Source organism: Oratosquilla oratoria, chromosome 4 (assembly GCF_046742065.1).
Source record: "Oratosquilla oratoria isolate Oo_2021 chromosome 4, ASM4674206v1, whole genome shotgun sequence".
Taxonomy (NCBI): Eukaryota; Metazoa; Arthropoda; class Malacostraca; order Stomatopoda; family Squillidae; genus Oratosquilla; species Oratosquilla oratoria.
Genome location: NC_134780.1, coordinates 45,634,307 through 45,655,705, shown reverse-complemented (window position 1 = coordinate 45,655,705; position 21,399 = coordinate 45,634,307). Strand labels below are relative to the sequence as shown.

Below are 21,399 nucleotides of genomic sequence, written 5' to 3'. Positions count from 1 at the left end.
CCAAGATGTACTACATTTTGGCCCCAGTTCGAAGAGATCATTGGTCCATCACCAACTATCATATCAGTTGAGACCTGGTGCATCCAGAAACAATCATCTCCTGTCACCACTGCTGTGTACTATTGCTAGTGGAGTGGACTTGTTAGTTGTGGGAAGAATGAAGATACTGTTTTGTAGTAGGAGCGAGCTTGACATAAACTAAACATATCCATCTCAGCCACTTCCTTACACTTGACACTGACTTCCTTTGTGGTGTTCAGCCCCTGTAAGGAGGTAGTGAGACAGCAGTTATCTTCCCTCCTGTGTGGAAAATCTGGAGAAGTCCAAGCACCCTTTTCTCCCCAATAAAATCACACTAAAATGAATGGTCAGATTCTGTCACCATGTTACAAACAAAGTCAAGACTAGGAATTCAAAATTTATTTGAAGTAAAAAGTGGGAGTACAACCAGCTGACTAGCGGGGTGGAGGTGTGCAAGCAGAGACAACACGAAGCTGCCACAGCTTATGCACACCCGGCACTGCCTCATGTTGTGCTACCACCATCCTTGCCGTGCCGGGTTGCGCATTACTATGATTACAACAGTTCCTGGGCATCTACTGTGGTGCTCCCATGTCGAAGCCCATAACATCACACATCTCACACTGAGTCATGTCATGTTTACTACAATGACCCTCTCCCTGTGGTGTTATAAGTCACCATATAACATATCACAATGTTACTGACTGCAAAGCTTTCCCTTTATCTTCCCTGCCTCACTAACACTGCTCGTAGTTGCAGATACTCAATCTCTAACTGCGGAGAAAGATGTCTGTCACCTGTTGGCAACTGTGTCCACTATTTCAGACTGCTTCTCAAGCTCCATATTGGCACATTATCATGAACAGATGACTCTACTTGTACAATTATGTCCACTGTCCCTGATTCAATGTCAAAGTCTCAGCAGTGATAATAAGACACAAGAAATTAAGATAGGACTAGCAGTTACAAGTACACACACTGTGTAATGCCTGGGACTTATGGGAATGTTTGTGAGATTCCTTTAAATTTCTTGGCCCACACGTCCAACTTGGTTACTTGGAGGTCTGCATTATGACAATTCTCCCATATATTTGAAGCATTACCATCATCTAACACTTGATTGTTGACCTTCCAATCAGAAGATTAATAGTCCAACATGGAGTGCTTCCACAGAAAACATCTGTCCTAAACTCTGCAAGACTAGTGGTCCTCTATTCTAAGACCATAACTGATAATGTAAGGCACATGAGAAAGTGACCTGGTCTACCTTTTTCCCAATACTGATCACAGTAATTCAGTCAGCTCAATTTTCTATTTTATATAAACAAATATATTCCTCTGTTGGTGACTGGAGCAGCATTTATCCATGCTAAAAACAGAACTCATCAGAGCCATTTACTCTGGCACAGAAAGGGAGGTGACTAAAGCAAATCTACTCTGGTCAAAAATAAAACTAACTGGAGCCATCACCTGTGGCCGCAAAAGGATGTGAATAAAATTTCCTAAAGCCAGAAAAAATATTCTAAGTAGGGTCTAAGTTCTGGCCAAAAAAATTATATACGATAATGATAACAACAATGACAATAATAATAATATGAAGTCTTAGTCCCTCTAATAATGGAGGTGACAAGAGTCAAAGCATATTTTTTGCTCAGACTCTCCATTGGAGAAAAATACACAAGAGGAGTTCCTTAGTCCCCTCATTCTGCCTCCTTTAGTTGCCTTTGACGACACACGGGGGACCATTGTGGTGGTAATTTTGTCCCCTGCCACAGGGTGATAATAGAAATAATGATAATAATAATAAAACTAGAGGTCAAGTTTCAGAAAAAATAAATAAATAAATAAAAGTAAAATAAAAATAAAAGATAGGTACCATTTCACTAAACTGGCCACCACCCAAGTGGATGGAAGACATAATGACCCACATGCCATCTTCCATCTTCTGAGGTCATCTACTGTTGGTCTCCTATACTACAGGACACCTCTGGAGTCTATAACATAATATCAAATGGGATTTAAGACAAAACATAGCTTTGTCTTCAGGATTCTACAAAACAAAATAATAAGAAAAAAAGAAAAATTAATAACTGTATGTTCCTTGAAAACAACACTTCAAAACCGAATTAAACCACCATTTTTGTACATAGTTATATTTCAAAAACCTGCAAGTAATTTCAATAACTTGGAAGACACATTTACAACTAATCAGTAATTAGTTTTACTATTCAAATAAATAACCTGACAGGAAGATCAAATAAAACTTCTGAACATTGACTGCTTTCAAAGCAGCAATGGAAAAAGACAAGAAAGTATCCAAATATACTGAATTTTTTACAGATAATGGGTGGAAAAAGTTGAATATCACTACTGGAAGTTCAGCACAAAGTAAGATAATCTTGGATGTAGGACATAAGGAAAATTCTAATATACAAATATGGAAAAGACGTCATACAATATCTTCAACAGTTTGGCTTATCTTGAAGCCTCACACATCTCACTATAAACAAAATATCACATAAAATGAGATTATGACCTGTAAGTACATTTAAATTTTCAGAACAGCAGAAATTAATCTTCAAGTTCAAATGATTTTTTGCAAGAATTTTAAACACTGACATATGAAAAGGCTCATTCAAAGACAAAAGGGATTTATATTAAAACAAAACACACAGGAAAACATAAATTTAAGAGAATTAGAGGGGACATCTATGAATAACATAAGAAAACACGGACAACCAGCTAATGGTGTGAAAGGTAAGAGGGAAAAGGACAAAATATTGTTGGTAAGAATGTAAAACAGTGAGCTGCCAACCAAGAAGTTACTTAAGCAAGAGGAAAAAAGAAAGAAGAGAGAGAAAAGAGAGAAGATATGTTAAAGAAGAAAAAAAAGAGAACAGAAAATATGAGTGAGTGAGTGAGAGAGAGAAACATGAGCTGGCACCACAAAATTTAGTCAAATTAAAGAAAAAGGGAAGAAGCAAAAATAATATACTGTCATTCAGCTGCTGCCTTATGCAGTTGCTTCAGGTTTACTGGGAGTGGCATTGGCATCTGGCGTTGCATCAATGCACTTCCATAACCCGTAAGTCTTTCCAACTGTTGTCTGCCAAAGCCTAAGAGTGCCATCTTCACTACCAGAAGCATAAATCTCTCCATCTGGGCTGAACCGCACACAGTGTACTGGGCCAAAATGACCCTTAAACGACTCTACTTCAGTCACAGCAGCATAGTCATATTTGTACATTTTGAAGTCTTCTCCTCCACATATGAAGACAGAGAGGTCAGGATGGAGAGAGGCAGAGTACATTTGGCAGGGCATTGTCGCTTCCTTAATTTGCTCAAACCTAGAAAAACAAATTCACAATTAAATACACATTTTAGATAAATAAATATTAAAAAATTAATGAGCAAAAGGACCAAATGTGCCTGAAATAATAGTTCTGCAAGATAAATATCAAAGAGAATCCTTTCCCTGCCATGTGGCTTCAAAACTTAACAACCCCACCTCCAAAATTTCAAATATAGTAGGCAGACAACCAGGTACAGTCTTTCCCCTATTACTATAAGACAATGATACTGAAAGTTCAATAATAGTACAACATACTCAAACACTCCTTCCCAGTGAAATCTATGGAAGGATACAAAGACCAACATCAGCCACTGGGTTCTCAGTCAATGAAAATCAAGACAAGGTTCTGAATGGATGGAGGGTATGGAGCAGGTAAGTGCTGTGACTCAGCCGCCACCTTACTGAGGGTAAGAGTTCTTTGGAAGATGCAAACTCAAGAAGTAAGTGATGTGTTGAATGCTATGGGCCTATACAGCAATCTTTCACATGAAGTCCACACAATATTCCCTTATCTTCACCCAGAGTGCTGCCCCAAGAAGCCAGTACCTGGTCTCCAGAACTGACTCGGTTTATCATTTCAGCAGTCATACCTTGTATAAAATACTGACTGCACATGTTTTATGCACCCCTAGAGAGCAGCATCATACAGCATTCTTTAACGATTGGAAACTAATTTACACATACACACACACACATAGACAGACAGACAGACACACACACACACACTGGCTGGGCAGACTGTGCATTCCTGGACTTACAAAAGGCATTTGATGAGGTACCACACAGAAAATTGCTATATAAACTGGAAACAATAGGAGGCATACATGGAAAACTATTGAATTGGATGGAAGACTTCCTACATGGAAGAAAAATGAGTGGTGCTCAGAGACAAATATTCAAAATGGGAAGAAATGAGTAGTGGCGTCCCACAGGGGTCAGTGCTCTGATAATGTTTGCTGTATATGTAAATGACATGGACGAAGGCATTGAAAGTTACATGAACTGCTTTGCGGATGACGCAAAATTATTAAAGAGAATAAACTCTGAAATAGACTGTGACTCATTGCAGTGTGATCTGAACAAAGTCTCTGAGTGGAGCAAGAGATGGGAGATAGAATTCAACATCAAGAAATGCATTATAATTGAATTTGGAAAAAGTAAGACGTGAATATCAGGACTATAAAATTGATGGAAAAGAAGTAAAGTAAGTAAATTCTGAAAGAGACCTAGGAGTAATCATCACCAAAGACATGTCGCCAGATAAACATATAAATAAAATAGTTGGAGAAACATACAATTTGTTGAGATCAATAAAAGTGGCTCTTAAATATCTGGATAAGGAAATGATTAAGAAAATATTACAAACACTGATAAGGCCAAAACTGGAATATACAGCACTGATATGGTCACCCAGTACAAAAAAGAATATAAGAAAATTAGAAAGAATATAAAGAACAACAATGATGGTCCCAACACTTTCAAACCTGGCATATGAACAAAGACTGGTCGAACTGGAATTGCCAACTCTGGAACAAAGAGAATGAGGGGACCTACTAACCATCTACAGAATTATGAAAGGAAAAGAATGCCTTGACAGAAAGGCCTTATTAAAGTGGGACGGAGGAAACACAAGAGGACATGCAATGAAACTCAAAAAGGATAACTACAGAAGAGACCTGAAAAAGAACAGCTTCCCACACAGAGTGATAGATATATGGAACAAATTGGATGAAGAAATAGTGTGTGCAAACACAATACAAGAATTTAAGATCAAATTTGATCTTGTGCGATACAAAAATGAATAACCACGAGCATGACTCCCCTTCCCGTATAATACAACTAGGTAAATACTAGGTAAATACACACACAAAATTATATATATATATATACATATATATAATAATAATAATAATAATAATGCATACTTATACCAAAGGCTTTACCCCCCTTACAAGGGAGGTAGCCAAAGTAATAAAAACCACTTCCACCCATTCCATCCCCAACATACTCCACTCCCCTCCACCCTCTTCTCTCCCTCTTATCTTGGCACCTCCTGGATGATGGGTCATCCCTGCATTTTGTCCACTGCCTTGGGTCAGAAGTTGTGTCACAAGACACAGCACATTCACAGGAATGCCACTTCATTAGATTAGTGACCCCCCTCTCCATCTCTTCATGAAGAAAAGGAAAAGATTGGGAGAAATCCCTTCGGGCTGCAACAATTTATTTCTCATACATACTCCTTCACCCCCCATCCCCCACCCACTCCCCCTCCCCCTCATGCATCACAGCATCATCCATACACAACCATGCTCCATTAACCCCTATCTTCTGTCTTCTCCCGTCCTCCCTCAACAGACATTCCCCTCTTTCCCAATGCCCCTTTTACCACATCCATCCATCTCATCCATGGTTGCCCCCTCATGTTCACTCCTACCTCTGCCTTCCACACCTCTTTTACTAGTCTTTCTTCACTCACTCTTTCCATGTGTTCAAACCATCCCAATACTCTTTCATCAACCCCATCTCCCAATTTCCTTTCCATCCCCGTTCTCCTCCTCACCTCCTCATTTCTCACTCTATCCAGCTTAGTAAAACCTATTATACTTCTCACACACCTAATCTCAAACACATTCAAACTCCTCCTCACTTAACTTCCATGTTTCTGCCCTGTACAGTGCTGTTGGCACAATTACTCTTTCATACAATCTCCTCTTAGCATCCATTCCCAAATGTTTATCTCGTTACATTTTTTATTCCCCCAATGCATTTACTCTATTCTCTCAATCTACATTCTACCTCCACCTCCACTCCTCCCTTTCCAATCACATTTGCACCGAAGTATCTAAAGCTATCCACTTCCTCCAGTCTCTCTCCCTTAATACTCACTTCCAGTCTGCTGCCACTTTCTCCCCTTGTACATCTCATCACGTTACATTTACCCATATTTATCTTCAACTTCCTTCTTTTGTACACCTTCTCAAACTCTGTCATTAACTTCTTCAATCCCTCCTCTGATCTTTCTACATGCACAGTGTCATCAACAAATAACAACTGGCCTATCTCCCACTTCTCTCCATTTTTTTTAACCATCTCCAATACCTGACCCACTACCCTTGCATTTACCTCTCACACCACCCTGTCCATGTATAAATTGAACAGCCAGGGCGACATAACACATCCCTAACTAAGTCCCACCTTTACCTCAAACCACTCGCTCTCTCCATTTCTAATCCTAACACAAGCTCTACTACATACATACATGTGCCAAGGCTTTTTCCCCCTTACTAGGGAGGTAGCCAAAAAGGAAAGGCATAAAATCATTCCCACCCATTACATCCCTGAAAACACTCCACACCCCTCCACCCTCCCTCCCATCTTAGCACCTCCTAGACGACGGGTCATCCCTGCACCCTGTCCACTGCCCTGGGTCAGAAGCAGTGTCACAAGACACAGCACATCCACAGCAAGGCCGCTTCATTAAAGCTCTACTACTCTCATAAAAACTCTTGACCACTCTTAACAGCTTTCCTCCTGTCCCATATATCTGCAATATCTCCCGCAGTGCCTTCCTGTCTACCATGTCGTAAGCCTTTTCCAAATCCATAAAAGCCCAAAATACATCCTTACCTTTTCCTATAGCTGTCTCACAAATCTGTCTTACCACAAAAATCTGATCTACGCAACCCTTATCTGTCCTAAAACCAATTACTCTTGTTCCTCTCCTAATCCTCTCAATCAAGACTTTCCCATAAGCCTTCCCAACTACACTTAACAAACTGACCCCTCTGAAACTACTACACTCACACTTGTTCCCTTTTCCCTTGTAAACTGGAACTATACAGACACTCCTCCAGTCCTTTGGCACTCTACCCTCTTTTAAACAAACATTAAATAACCTCACCAGCCAGTCCACCATCACTGTACCTCTTTTTTTCAGACATTCTGCATGACATCCATCCAACCCAGGTGCCTTACCTGCTCTCATCATCTTATCAACTGCCTTCACTTCATCCTTCCTTATTTCTCCTCTATTTTCCTCACTCATCATGGTCATTTTCTTAACACTTCCCACTGCAACTACCTTTCTCTCCCTTAACAACTCCCTAAAATACTTTCCCATGTTTCTCTTACATTATCATCTCTCCATCTGCACCTTTTACCTTTTCTTCTCTACTTGATTTGCCTCCTCTTCCTCTCTTAATTTCTTTCCAAAACATTTTTTATTACTTTAAAAAATTTGTCATACTCTTACCCATTTCACATCTGCTCTCCTCTTTGCCTCCTTTATCTTATGTTTTACTTCTTTTCTTCACACCTTGTATGATTCCCTCATCCAAATTTGTAACTAATCTATGAAAGCCTGCTTCTTCTCTTTTACAACCCTCTTTGCTTCCTCATCCCACCATTCATTACCCTTCTATTTCCTCCCGTCCTCCTTGTTCCACACACCATCTTTGCACACCTTATGACTCCCTCCTTGAACTATCCCCATTCCTCCCCAACTCCTAGTTCTACTCTAGCCTTCACTCACTCACACTCCTTTCTCAGCTTCTTCTTGTACTCCTTCTCCTTTTCCTATTTAAGCACTTCACTCTAAGCACCTCCCTACCTTCTGTCCTTTTCCCCTTTCTCCACCTATCCTCCACTCCCAACTTACCTTCCACCAAAAAATTAACTGATATTCCCCTACTCTTTCCCCTTGGAACATGTACATCCTTAACTCTTCCTACTATACTCCTGGTTACCACTATATAGTCCATTAATGCTCTATCTACCACCCTCCCATCCACCACCCTCTCCCATGTGTACTTATGCTTGCCTTTCTTCCTAAACACTGTATTTGCTATCATCAACTCTTTAGACACATCACCAACTCTCCACTACGATTTTTTCCTGGAACTCCAAACTTCCCAACCACTCAGTCTATTGTTTTATTTCCTACCCCAGCATTAAGATCTACCAGTACCACTACATTGACATTTCTCCCTAATCCCTCTATGCACTCATTTAAATCCATCCAAAAAGCCTCCCTTTCCTCTACAATCTTCTCACTACCAGGCCCATATGCACTTACAAAAACCCACATCTCCCTTGCCAGCTTCACCTTCATTCACATTAACATTGAAGAAACCTCCTTCCACTCAACTACACACTTACCTATCTCTTTACTTACTAGTATAGCCACCCCTGCTCTCCCTCGTCCTCTCTTCACTCCTGAAAACCTCCCAACTACACTCCCAAACTCACGCTCACCCCTCCCTCTCAACTTAGTTTTACTCAAGGAAGGCCACTTCATCAGCATATTTCTCACAAATATCAAACAAATGTTAGGGAGCTTCAACAAGACACTGCCTCCGGATAAAAGAGCAATGGTGCCAATAGGTATAGAGAGACAAATCCTTTGACAAAATCCATATCCTATCAAAAAATATCACTGCAACAGACATCCATATCAAGAAATGGCTAACAAACTCTGGATATCAGAAAATGCAGCGACTCAGAACAACCATATAACAAGACCAAAAGGTGGTACAATGGAGTCCCTCAGGAGCTACACATTCACTGTCATTGTTCACCTTATTCATGAGTTACTTCCTTACCCTAAACCCAAAACATATCAAAGCTCTTATGCATGAGGGTGACCTTACCATTAGAGCCAAGTACAGCAACTATAAAACAGATGGAAAAAATTCACAAAAATGTTTTAATACATGAGAACTATGGCCGAGACAAAGCAGAAAAGTAGCTGCACTTCAAAAATCATCAGTAACATTACTTACACCAACAGTGAATAAAAATAAATAAATAAATAAAAACAAAAATAAAACAAAACAATCATCATCCAAGAGTTAAATGAAATGGACAACCTTACCACATCACTTTCTTGAGTGAAGTGCACTTTACCATAGGATACTGCTAGTTACCTTGGGAACAAATGTTTCCTGCAAGAGAGACCTGGAGCAACAGACTGACAGTTTGATAGACCAATTAAGAATACATCAGATTCTCAGTGTCTTTTGCCCTCTTCCTCCATCCATTAGATAAACACCTTTTGAGTGTAATAACTGTACATATTTTCCGATTACCAGCACTATCCCCAATGGATGGCAGCATAATCTTAAAAATGAGTTGCACAACCCATTTAGTCTTTTCAGCTATCAAACAAATTACAAATTCAGTCAAGTAATAAAACAACCTTGAATCTATAATCATAATGCTTTGACACACACAGGAGTTTAACATGCACATAATTTACCACCACTAGTTTTTCACTGGGAAAGAGGGGAATGTCTGTAGAGGAAGGAAGGGAGAAGACAGACAGGGGTGAGTGGAAAATGGTTGTGTAAGGATGATGCTGTGATACATGGAAGGGAGTTGGTGGGGGAATGTGTGAATGATATTTTGACACAGCCTGAAAGGATTTCTCCCCATCTCTTTTTCTGCATGAGGGGATGGAGAGGGGGGTCACCGATTAAGAGAAGCAGCCTTGCTTTGGATGTGCTGTGTCTTGCCACATTCCTTCTGACTCAGAACAGTGGGCGTGATGCTGGGATGGCCCATCATCCAGAAGAAGCAATGCAAAGAAAAGAGGGAGGGAGGGAGGGAGGAATGGTGAATGGGAGTGAAATATGTGGGGATGAAATGGGTGGGAGTGGATTTATGCCTTTGACTTTGACTACCTCACTTGTAAGGGGGAAAAAGCCATTGGTATATGTATGTGTTTTTGTACCAAGCTGGATACAGTACATCCAAAATCTATCCAGATAAAAGATAGCACACAAACAAAACAACCAGTAAAACTATAGTATTAAAACTTACTTTTCAGTACTGACAAACAGGACTTTATTGCCATAGGTAACTGTGAGGATCTGACCGTCTGTGGACAACTCCATGCCTGTGGGGTTGTTGCTCAACTCCATCTTATGTACTTCCTGATATCAAGAAAAAAAATGTCACTCCAACAACTGGTATATTGTCACACAAATAAAATTTAACATTGTTGTTTCCATATTAAATGCACACACATATTTACATATCAACCTGCACTAATACAAAAAAGGATTGGCATTATAAATAATAAAACTACCTAACAACATCAAAACTCATAAAACAAATCTTTACCAATGTGTATGTGCATGTGTATGTATTTACCTAGTTGTTTTATAGGGGAAAGGAGCTATGCTCGTAGTGATCTGTCTTTGTATCTTTCAGCATCTAGTTTGTTCTTAAATTCTTGTATGGTTTTTGCACACACTGTTGCCTTGTCCAATTTGTTCCAGACATCCACCACTCTTGTGTGGGAAACTATTCTTTTTCAGATCTCTTCTATGACTACCCTTTTTGAGTTTCTTTTCACGTCCTCTTGTTTTTCTTTCACCCCACTTTAATAATTCTTCTCTGTCAAGGACTTCCATACCTTTCATGATTCTGTAAATGGCCAATAGATCTCCTCTTTCTCTTCTTTGTTCCAGGGTTGGTAGTTCTAGTTTGGACAGTCTCTATTCGTATGTCAATTTTGAAAGATAAGATGAGGTGTTTGAAAAGTATGATAGGTGTTACGAGGATGGGTGGAGTGAGAAAAATGGAGGCAACACAGAGAACAGAAGTGAAAAGAGCTGCTGGATAGAGTAGATCAAAGATCAAAGAGCAAAGTGATTTGGACAAATGGAAAGACTAAAGGAGAAAAAACTAGTAAAATCTGAGTGAAAAGTAGAGGTGGATAGAGTTAACTTTACAGGAAGACCACGAATGAGGTGGATGAAAGGGGGTACAGGAGCCACTGGATGAAAGAGAAATGTCTGTTAAGCAAGGAAGAGTACAAAAGATAGTAGAGAAAGGCTATAAAAGGACGAAAAAATGACATAGCCTAAAGATAGATTTTTTTCTCTTAATTTTTTTTTGTGGATCAGGCTCACCATAAAATGAAGTGGTGGGGGTTACCAGCTCTGGCTGCCAGGCCTTGCTGGGAGGTGCTGTCTTGGGCTGCATTGCCTCTGACCGTGAGTGATATGCTGGAGGTCAGAGATGACTCTTTATCTACAAAGTGTTAAGATGGGAGGAACAATCCATGGGTTTGGGATGGGTGTGGGCTAAGTTTGGGATGGGTGTAGGATGGATGTGGGGTAGGTATATGCTTTGCCTCAGCCACAACCCTCATGAGGGAGGAAAAAGGCTCTTTGGTATGTATATATGTATGCATGTGTGTGTATGTATGTATGAATATATGTATGTATGAATATATGTATGTATAGAAAAACTGACAATACATACCTGTCCTGATGTTTTGTCCCAACACCTGATGGTTTTATCTTCTGCACAACTGTAGATTTGACTCCCTTCCAAGGAAAACAAAACTTGCTTCAACCCTCCACCATGTCCAGTGAATACCTGTGGATCTGATCAAAATTCCCATATCACCTATGTTGCAGAGAAAAATAGTTAAAAAACAATAAGGGCAAGGACTAACACTTCAACTCTCTCTCATGGGACAGATAGAAAATTGTATCCCCACCAATTGTCTTCAAATCCCATCACTATTCTCAATACAATAAAAAGAAATAAATGTCACCCCTGGTCAGATTTTCCAAACCAAGTTACATACATACATATAAAAAAGTTTTTTTTTTCCCTTACATGGTGAATGACCAAAATCAAAACATACATACATCGATATACCAAGTGTTTTCCCCCCTTACAAGGGAGGTAGCCAAAATCAAATGGCATAATTCCACTCCAACCCATTTCATCCCCATCTGCTCTACTCCATTCACCATCCCTCCCTCTTTTCTTGGCTCCTCCTAGACAATGGGTTATCCCTGCATCTTGCCCATTGCCCTGGGTCATTACAAAGGATTACAAAGGCGGAGCATGCCAACAGGAGACCTTTTGGTCCATAACTAGGTCAGATGCGAAAAAAATATAATAAACAAAATAAAATAAAAACAATGCAGCAAGACACAGCATATCTACAGCAAGGCCACTTCATTTAATCGGTGGCCCCTCTCTCCGTGCCCTCGACAGGGAGAAATCCCATTGGTCTGCATCAAAATATCATTCACACATAACCACTCTCATCCACACACAACCATTCCCCACACACAACCATTCTCCACTCACCCCTATCTTCTCCCTTCCTCAACAGACTTCCCTCTCTTTCTCAATGCCCCTTTCACCCCCATTCATCCATCTTATCCTCAGTTGCCCCCGTCCTGTTCACCCCATCCACCTCTGCCTTCCACACTTCTTTTACTATCTTTCTTCACTCATTCTTTCCATGTATCCAAACCATCCCAATACTCTTTCATCAACCCTGTCTCCCAACTCCTTTTCCACCCCCACTCTCCTCCTCACCTCATTTCTCACTCTATCCAACCTAGTAACCCCTACCATACTTCTCAGACATTTCATCTCAAACACATTTAAACTCTTCCTCTCTTATCTTCCGTGTTTCTGCCCCCATATAGTGCTGTCAGCACAATCACCCCTTCATACAATCTCTTAGCATCCATTCCCAAATGTCTATTTCTCATTACACTTTTTAATCCCCCAAGGCATTTACTTGCTTTTCTCACTCTACATTCTACCTCCACTCCTCCCTTTCCCACCACATCCACACCCGAGTATCTGAAGCTATCCACTTCCTCCAGTCTCTCTCCCTTAATACTCACATCCAATTTGCTGCCACATTCTCCCCTTGTGCATCTCATCATCTTACTTTTACCCACCTTTACCTTCAACTTTCTCCTCTCACACACCTTCCCAAACTCAGTCACTAACTTCTTTAATGCCTCAAAAAAAAAAAAAAATAAATAAATAAATAAATAAATAAATAAATAAAATATATAAATAAATAAATAAACAAATAAATAAAAAATAAATCAATAAAATACTGACGCAACTGCAAATGTGAAAAAAAAAAAAAAAGTAATAATATGTGGCATTCTGAACTTACCAGCTTCAGGTTTATTCATATCAAAAAGCTTGATAAGTTTTTCATTGGAACCTGTTAGTAAATTTGTCGAGTCTGCTGAGAAATCCACAGTTTTGACAATATGATTGTGAGAAAAGGTGTGAAGTTCTTCGCCTTTTTCTGCGTCCCATATCTGAAAAGAAATTAATGACACAATTATGAATATTCGTCAGTTAAATCATAACAAAGCTGACATAAAGGTATAAACCTTCAATGAAATACATATTGTCTGAAAGAGCGAGCATCAGAGGAACCAAAGATGAGTAAACACAAATGATAGTCCCACAAAATGGACATCAGAAAGTCATCTTGCTGCTATCCATTCTCAAAACCTATCAATAACCTCCCTCTACCCCAGGGGGCTGACAATCAGGACCAGACCCAAAGTCACCTTAAACTGACAAACTATTTCCTCCACCTTTTCACTGCTGCTTACCACTATCCCCCTCTTCCTCCTCCTTCTTCAAGCTGGTAACATAGAGACAGTCCTACACTAATATAACACACAATCCAATATTTACTCCCAAAAAAATCAATAGGGGAGCCCAACAAACTCTGCCAGCTGCTGCAGGCCTGTTAAGTTTCTGGTCAGTGAAGCTAATGGCAAATATTATCATACTATTAAGAATGTAAGATCAATGATGAACCAAATTTTTGGTACTAATAATCTTTAATGACCACTTAAATACGGTGACACTTGAGTATATTATGTCCTGGTAAACACCAGACTATTTCAATCAGTTATGGGGTGAACTCAAGACCAATCATCTAGATCAGCAATTCTCAACCTTTTTACCCTTGCGTAACCTTTAAAATAAATTGCATTTCTCAAGGAACCCCTGCGCAAAAAAAAAAAAAAGAAAAAAAAAAGAAACATACTATATCTTTCTCATTTTATTTTCATCATAATAATAGGTCAGACAGGATGTCTATATTATATTATTACAATAACCAAGAATATGTTGTGTGTGTTTATATTATGTATATGAAATTAAAAAAAAGTGCATTAGCTTATCTCATTTATTCTCGCAGAACCCTTAGGGACTTTTTGTGGAACCATAGGGTTCCGGGGAACCCTGGTTGAGAAACATTGATCTAGATGAACCTTTTTATTAAGGGTCTGCCCCTAAGCTGAAGAAACTTATCCAATATCAGAACCATATCAACAACATGAGCCATGTTGAAGGAGATGAAGTTTGGCCTACTTTAACCATGGTAACAATGAGAAAGGTAAATAGGAAGTCAAGATTAGATTAGATTACTTATTGGCCCCAATGGGACATTCCTCACTGATTTTGTTAACTTCTCATTTTAGGCTAATCACACCTTAAACTCTTTCAAAATGGTAAAACACCTTCTAAATGTTTTTCTCACTAATGCTAGACAATTTTAGTCACTTGGGGAGCACAATAATGAATGAACAGATTACAATGACCTCATAAATCCTTAAGAATATCATAATACATTATGGATGTTGTCCTAATAACTGGTTCTTCTACTTCCTATCTAATGTCACATTACTCTCCCATTTCTACTATTCCTCTTTATATCTTCCCTGTATCACTTCTGTGCCACCTTATAAGGGGAAAAATGCCATCTATGCCAACACTTTTTTTTATGCTTTTGATGCAGAGGGAGAAGAATGTCACCCCCCTCCAAGTTCTTATCCATATCATAAAAGGCGACTATGTGGAGCAGTGTGGGGCCTGTTACTTCCACAAAGTCAATACTGTACATGCAAATAATATAATTAGCCACCCTTCTTACCACGGGTAAAAGTCTATTAGTAATTATAACATACACCTGCAGGCAGTACCAAAGATTTTATTGCTGATGGGTCCTTAACCTCTTCCATATGATGATGTCTCCATGGGCATCATGAAGCGCAAGTAGGTAAATGAGGATACCAGTGTTGGAGTCTTGATTATATTATGTATTTGTAGCCGAGTGACCCCCAAATTCTGTGAACTGGCTTGATCACATTTTCTGTGTTTATTATTACTCAGTGAAAAAGAATGAGTAATACAGCAGTGACTTTACATTTTATAACACGAGTATTGTGATGCATTAATCATCGTACCTCAGGCATCCAATACTGTATGAAAGTATTTGACTCCTATTGAAGAGGTTAATGGATATTTGCATTTGAAGCAAGAAATGTTTCTTTGCATACCTGATACATGCCTACTACCTTGATAGGAAGAGTGACTGGGTGAATGCCTTGTCTGGATACCTCCCTTAAGGGGAAAAGGCTTTTTGGTACACATAGGCACATAGACAGACATGCCTACCAAGCCATGAGCATCCAATCAATATTTCTGTATATCTACAGCTCAGATCTGACTATAGAGTAATCACTCTAAACACAAAAGGGTTTAGCTCTTACAAAAAGCAAAAGCTACCATAAAACCAAAATTCCAATATACCAAAAAATAATAAATAAACAAAATTACTCACCTTGGCAGTAAAGTCTGCAGCAGCAGTTGCAGCCTTGGAAGCTTCACTGTTAAGTGCTACGCCCCATACGGCACCTTTGTGACCCTCAAAAGTTCCAATCCAGTCACCCGTGTCTCCCTGACGCAACATTGGTTTGCCATCTAAAATGTGAAAGAACAACAACTGAAAACTACATTATAGTATAGGTTACATTAGAGTAAAGTACAATAGGTACTGCCAAATACTGACTGGAATTTAAAAAAAATAGTTATACATACATATACCAAAGGCTTTTTTCCCCCTTATATGGGAGGTAGCCAAAAAACAAAGGCATAAAAACCACTCCCACCCATTCCATCCCTATCACACTCCCCTCCCCTTCACCCTCTTCCCTCCCTCTTATCTCGACAACTCCTGGATGACGGGTCATGTCATCCCTGCATCTTGTCCACTACCCTGGGTCAGAAGCAGTGTTGCAAGACACAGCATATCCACAGCAAGGCCACTTCATTAAATTGGCCATTCTCTATTCACCCCTGTCTTCTGTCCTCTCCCATCCTTCCTCAACAGACACTCCCCTCTTCCCCAAAGTCCCTTCTACCCCCATCCATCCATTTCATCCTAGGTCGCCCCCCACCCATGTTCACTCCCTCCACACCTCTTCTACAAGTCTTTCTTCACTCATTCTTTCCATGTGTCCAAACCATACCATCCCATCAATGATACCTAACACATTAACAACACTGATCTTACTTTAACTTAATCTATCCAAGAAAGTTAAGTATGGCCACCCAAAATATAGTAGAGGATTTATGACTAATGGTTAACACATATCTGATACATAAAATGTACAATAAATACCATAAAATTTGACTGAAAATATGGTCATCCGAAAGTCAGGTATTTTCCTCTATCTTTATTGTTTCCACACATTAATTGAAATGTCCATCTTTTGAACAACTTTACATGCAATTCATGCCAATACCAATACAAATTAAATAGTCAACAAATGCAAAGAATATAGACCGAGTCACAGGTAAGAATATAATAATATACTAGGGATAAATAAAAAAAAAATCAATAAGGGGCTTATTTCTATTAAGGTTTAAAGAACCTGTTTCAAATAACAAATTGCCAGAAACAAATAACATAAAACAGATTCATTCCAACTAAGAGTATACAATATTTTTGTTCACTTTTTTTGGATTTAAAGATGATACCAACCCCAGAACCTAACCTTACTTGACTTTACCTAATGAGCACTTGGTCTCTTGCATGAGAAATCAGTCAACAGAATGATAACCTAACATAAAGTGGAATAACACTGGGAACACCTTATTATAAAGCGGTAACATCAATGCTCTCTCCCTTGTTCTCCTCCATGAGGGATTGGAGCAAGTGGATGAATCAACAAAATTTGGCACACATGTGATGTATAGATTTCTATATTTCTAAAAACTAATATTATTATTTATTTTAAGCAATTTCTCATTGAGAATAATTTCCTTAGAATAAATAATCTCTCGAGAGCTAAAAAAAAAAAAGTAGAAACAGATTGTCATCCCAAAATGACAATTGACGGATTCTATTAGTTTAGAAATTCAATAATGCTGTCATTATTTCTCATAAATTTATGAAAAAAAAACTTTCAAGACAAAAAGAAAAAAATAAATAAATAAATAAAAATAAGAAAAGATCCTTTATGAGCAAAAAAATAATAAAGATGAAATCAATTCCAGTCCCAAATTATACAGATACCAAGTACTTGATATGAAGAGTAGAAAGGGGACATCCAAAGGCCAGCAGCACAGTCATATCTGAAAGAACTTGCCACTAAATAATTTATAGTACTTGCATGTTTTGCATGAAGGAAAGTAAAAACTGACTAAATCATGCCAGTACAAGAAGCAAATCTCATCTCTAATAAACAGTACCAATATATTCTCATGGATAAATTTTTAAGTGCACACCTATGCAATACAGCAATAGAAAATTATTGTTTTTGTAAATCATAATACATCAACATTTGCAATTTTCTTGGCAGAAACAAATAAGTTGCTAAAACCAATTTATTAATGAATGAAGTCGCGGTAGTTGAATAGTATGCCACGTTTGTTTTGATAGATGCCAAGGTCAAAGAAATGAAAGGATGATAAATTTGTCTATTCTAACCTAACCTAACCTAACCTAACCTTACCTAACCAACATAACCTATATTTAGTAATTCGGTACCTCAAACTCTAAAGATCATCCAGGTCGTTGTTGTCACGGATGCTGACAGCCTGTTATTAATGTACCTCGGGCAATTAACAGATAACGGCAAAACCCCTTTGTAACAGTGCTTATTAACATCACCTGGAGTTGGAGAACACTCGGTCCACAATGTGAAAGCCATCATCTAACTGACAGTGACTGGACTGGACAGAAAACATGGTATTTGGACTGTATCCTAGCAGCTTCTTTCATTAGCTTTGCTTGTAGCATGGTTTTTTATTTATTTACACCAAGAAAATTGCATATTACATTCATGTACAGGTATTATAATCTACAAAATTAATATTTAATTTTCTAATGGTATATCATGTAGGTGTGCACAACCAAAATAATACCTTCTCATGCTCCGGCATGCATATACCAATTATCACAAAGCCATAATTTGATCAATTATTTGTTCATTTTCATTCTTTGCAAGTTCTTTCAGATGTTCTAGTAATCATGGACTATGTGCACTTTATTCTAGAACCCTTTAGGCACCTTCATTCTACCCTTTGAATCAGAATCTATATTTTGCCTCAAGTACTAGTTTACGAGATATGAGTCTGTAGCAACTTATCACTTAAGTAATTTCATTGGAAGACATAGATCTCTAAGAACAAAAGAAAAAATTATTGTGTATATATATATATATATATATATATATATATACACACAACTATCACACATATCATGGGGCATCATTTATTATGTTACGGTACACCGTTAACTAAGGAATTGTGTTTATTACTCGTACTAGGGTAATTCTTGGTTAAGCTATCATATAAATCCATATTTTTTTTACATCATTACTGTACAAACTGTCACAGAATTTCTTTAACAATTAAGAACATAAGAATGAAGGATGCAAGAGACCATAAGGCCTACACTAGGCAGCTCCAGTAAGAACATAAGAAACAAAATGAATCTTTAAAAAAGTTAATTGCTCGCCCATTATCTCTCCTTCTCAAACCTAGTTATTTCTTTACAGATTTGTGCTTCAAATATTGACGTCAATGAAAAAGCATATGCTAAGTAACAGGATTAGTGACTAAAAGTAGTGAGGCCAAACAACTGCTAATTCTTTAGGCCCTCTCTAGGCAAACTGATGTAATGCATCAGCTCAGGGCTTTGTCTTTTAGTTCCATTAAACATGTAATTACACTGAAGTACCGTCTCACTTCGTGAGTGTGAATATTTTCCATGTGATCTATATATGCCCGAGGCGGTGAAAGCGGTGCATTTCAGTGCAGTTGTATGACAAGACGCGACTATAGTACCATACAATGATGATTTAGTAGAAAAGTTCAAAGTCATGCATGAAACCCTTTACCTTTGCTAGCAGAGATGAGAAAGTAGCCGTCATTACAAAGTTTTGAAAAAGCTAAATGGACTACAGGCCGAGTGTGTCCGCTGCAAGTAAGAGGAGTCTGTCGTAGGTTGGTGGCCATGTTGCAGTCAGCTGTAGTCAGGTGTTTAAGGATATATTGGTGTATGCTAAGAAATTCAAGATCTGCTTAATATTAAAATTAATGGCCAAAAATATATAATAAAAATATACAATCAACATATTAATATAACATTAATTAAAAGGTTCTTTTAAAGTGCAGGTGAACCTGCAATAACAAATCATTGCAAGAAATATTGGAACCTGCAAGTGTGACAAGTAACTTGCCTGGGGGGAATAAGAAAGTACGGTATAACCAACTCACATGAACGAGTTCAGCAACTTTTCATGGGTTCAAGTTGTATAACAGTAATCATTAAGAGTATGTATTTTATTGAAGAGAGGTTACATTCTGGAGGTAGTCGACATGTACGAGGCTGAATGATGACTCTCCGTATCAATATAAACATTAGTACTTTGCATAAAGAGATCATTGACCTTGATCTGAATTAGAGTAGTCTACACTTTCACCTCCGATTTTACCTCCGCTATGACTTGACTCCCAGTATGGAATACTACATCTAATATCCACACAGTAGATGAAAGGTGGAACTATATATCGCTAAAATAATTTCTATGTATTCTTCTTTTGGAACAAGTACACCATGTGGCCGTGAATATTAGTGGCATTTAAAGTCCGCGCGCTCATTTCCCGGTACTTCGCACGCGTTTTACTACGTCATCTATGTGACAGGTGACATTTCCCACCGTAAGTGTGTACACCTAAAATAAATAATTGTAACGGTGGCACGTATTACTTCCTTAAATGTTTATGAATTTGTAGCCAGTCCTTCTTGTGGTACCGTGCATTATAATCCAAGACGATGCAGATTGCTCAGGTTTTCGTGCGTAAGAGATGAAGACAAGTCAGTGACCTCATCGACTCCTTGGAAAAGTAGATCAGTGAGTTTGAAAAAACAAATAGATAAACTTAGATAATGGATGACACCAACAAATGGCTGTGCCTATAAGTAACAGTTGATTTTATCAACATTTCTGTCCGTTTTACTAACACTTCTGTGGGAAAGCATTCAATTTAAGTTTGCTGTCAATTGTTAACAGCATTTACATTTTACTTTAATTAAATGCATACATTACCACTGTCAAAATTCATGCAGGTATACAAGAAATCTTCTTAACATACAATAAAATACAGAATTAATAAACGTGTTTAATTTGGAATAACAAAATGTATGGACTTCGGATTTATATAATATCCGAAACAGAAATTCAAAGGCATACATTTTAGAACCAGTTAGAAATTTAACTTGTAGAAGAAGAAAATATAGTCTATATAGTAAAGACAAATTCTGTGTGGATCTACAGTGACGGTACTCCATCCAACACCGACCGCACCCAGGACAACAGTCTCCCATGCAGACAGAGACGGGACTGATGACGTCACGAACGCGATCGGAAGCGTCCAATCAGAAGACTAGTCATAAACCGGGACCTGACTGTCAGCCGCTACCAGGGTTCAAAGGACGGCCTACGACTAAGCCTCCTACTTATTTTCTAACTTTGTTGGATGAAGTTAAGATGAATAAATATACCTACGTAACCACACGGTTACACGTATTGATCCCAGCCTTCAACCCCAAGTCTCCTGCCCACACCTCCAAAGCCACAACCCCACGAAATAAAAATCCCTAATCGCCCAGTGGCAATAGCCCTCTTTTGTACACAACTATATTTTCATCTTCATACAGACATCTCTTCTACACTACCGATCCCGCACAAGCGGGTGGTCTGTCCTAGGTACATAGTCCACAGCTTCTTCACCAGCAACAGCAACAACTCGTCTAGCTCCGAGACCTTCTCTCTCTCCTATCATCGGATCGAGGATCTACAAGCTACAAGACCTTCTCTCTCTCTCTCCTAATACCGGATCGAGGACCACCATCTCCAGACCTAAGG

The 21,399-nt window shown here is 38.6% G+C and overlaps 1 protein-coding gene across 1 annotated transcript; it reads right to left on the bottom strand.

Moving 5' to 3' along the window:
* Nucleotides 1-405: 405 nt before the first annotated feature.
* LOC143024847 (serine-threonine kinase receptor-associated protein-like) lies at nucleotides 406-19,504 on the bottom strand. The gene is made up of 6 exons (XM_076184141.1): nucleotides 19,369-19,504; nucleotides 15,804-15,943; nucleotides 13,329-13,479; nucleotides 11,648-11,772; nucleotides 10,196-10,308; nucleotides 406-3,368 (listed from the first exon to the last, which is right to left on the bottom strand). The coding sequence occupies exons 1-6, from the start codon at nucleotides 19,484-19,486 to the stop codon at nucleotides 3,035-3,037; spliced, it is 981 nt and encodes a 326-aa protein (XP_076040256.1). The 5' UTR covers nucleotides 19,487-19,504; the 3' UTR covers nucleotides 406-3,034.
* Nucleotides 19,505-21,399: the final 1,895 nt, after the last annotated feature.

What these genes read in the sequence shown, in the direction of transcription:
- LOC143024847 (XM_076184141.1), bottom strand. Translation starts at nt 19,486, where the DNA reads ATGGCCACCAACCTACGACAGACTCCTCTTACTTGCAGCGGACACACT. An exon ending in TCTCATCTCTGCTAGCAAAG is followed by an intron (nt 15,944 to 19,368) that starts GTAAAGGGTTTC and finishes TTCACATTTTAG; the next exon opens with ATGGCAAACCAATGTTGCGT. An exon ending in TATGAATAAACCTGAAGCTG is followed by an intron (nt 11,773 to 13,328) that starts GTAAGTTCAGAA and finishes AATTTTGATCAG; the next exon opens with ATCCACAGGTATTCACTGGA.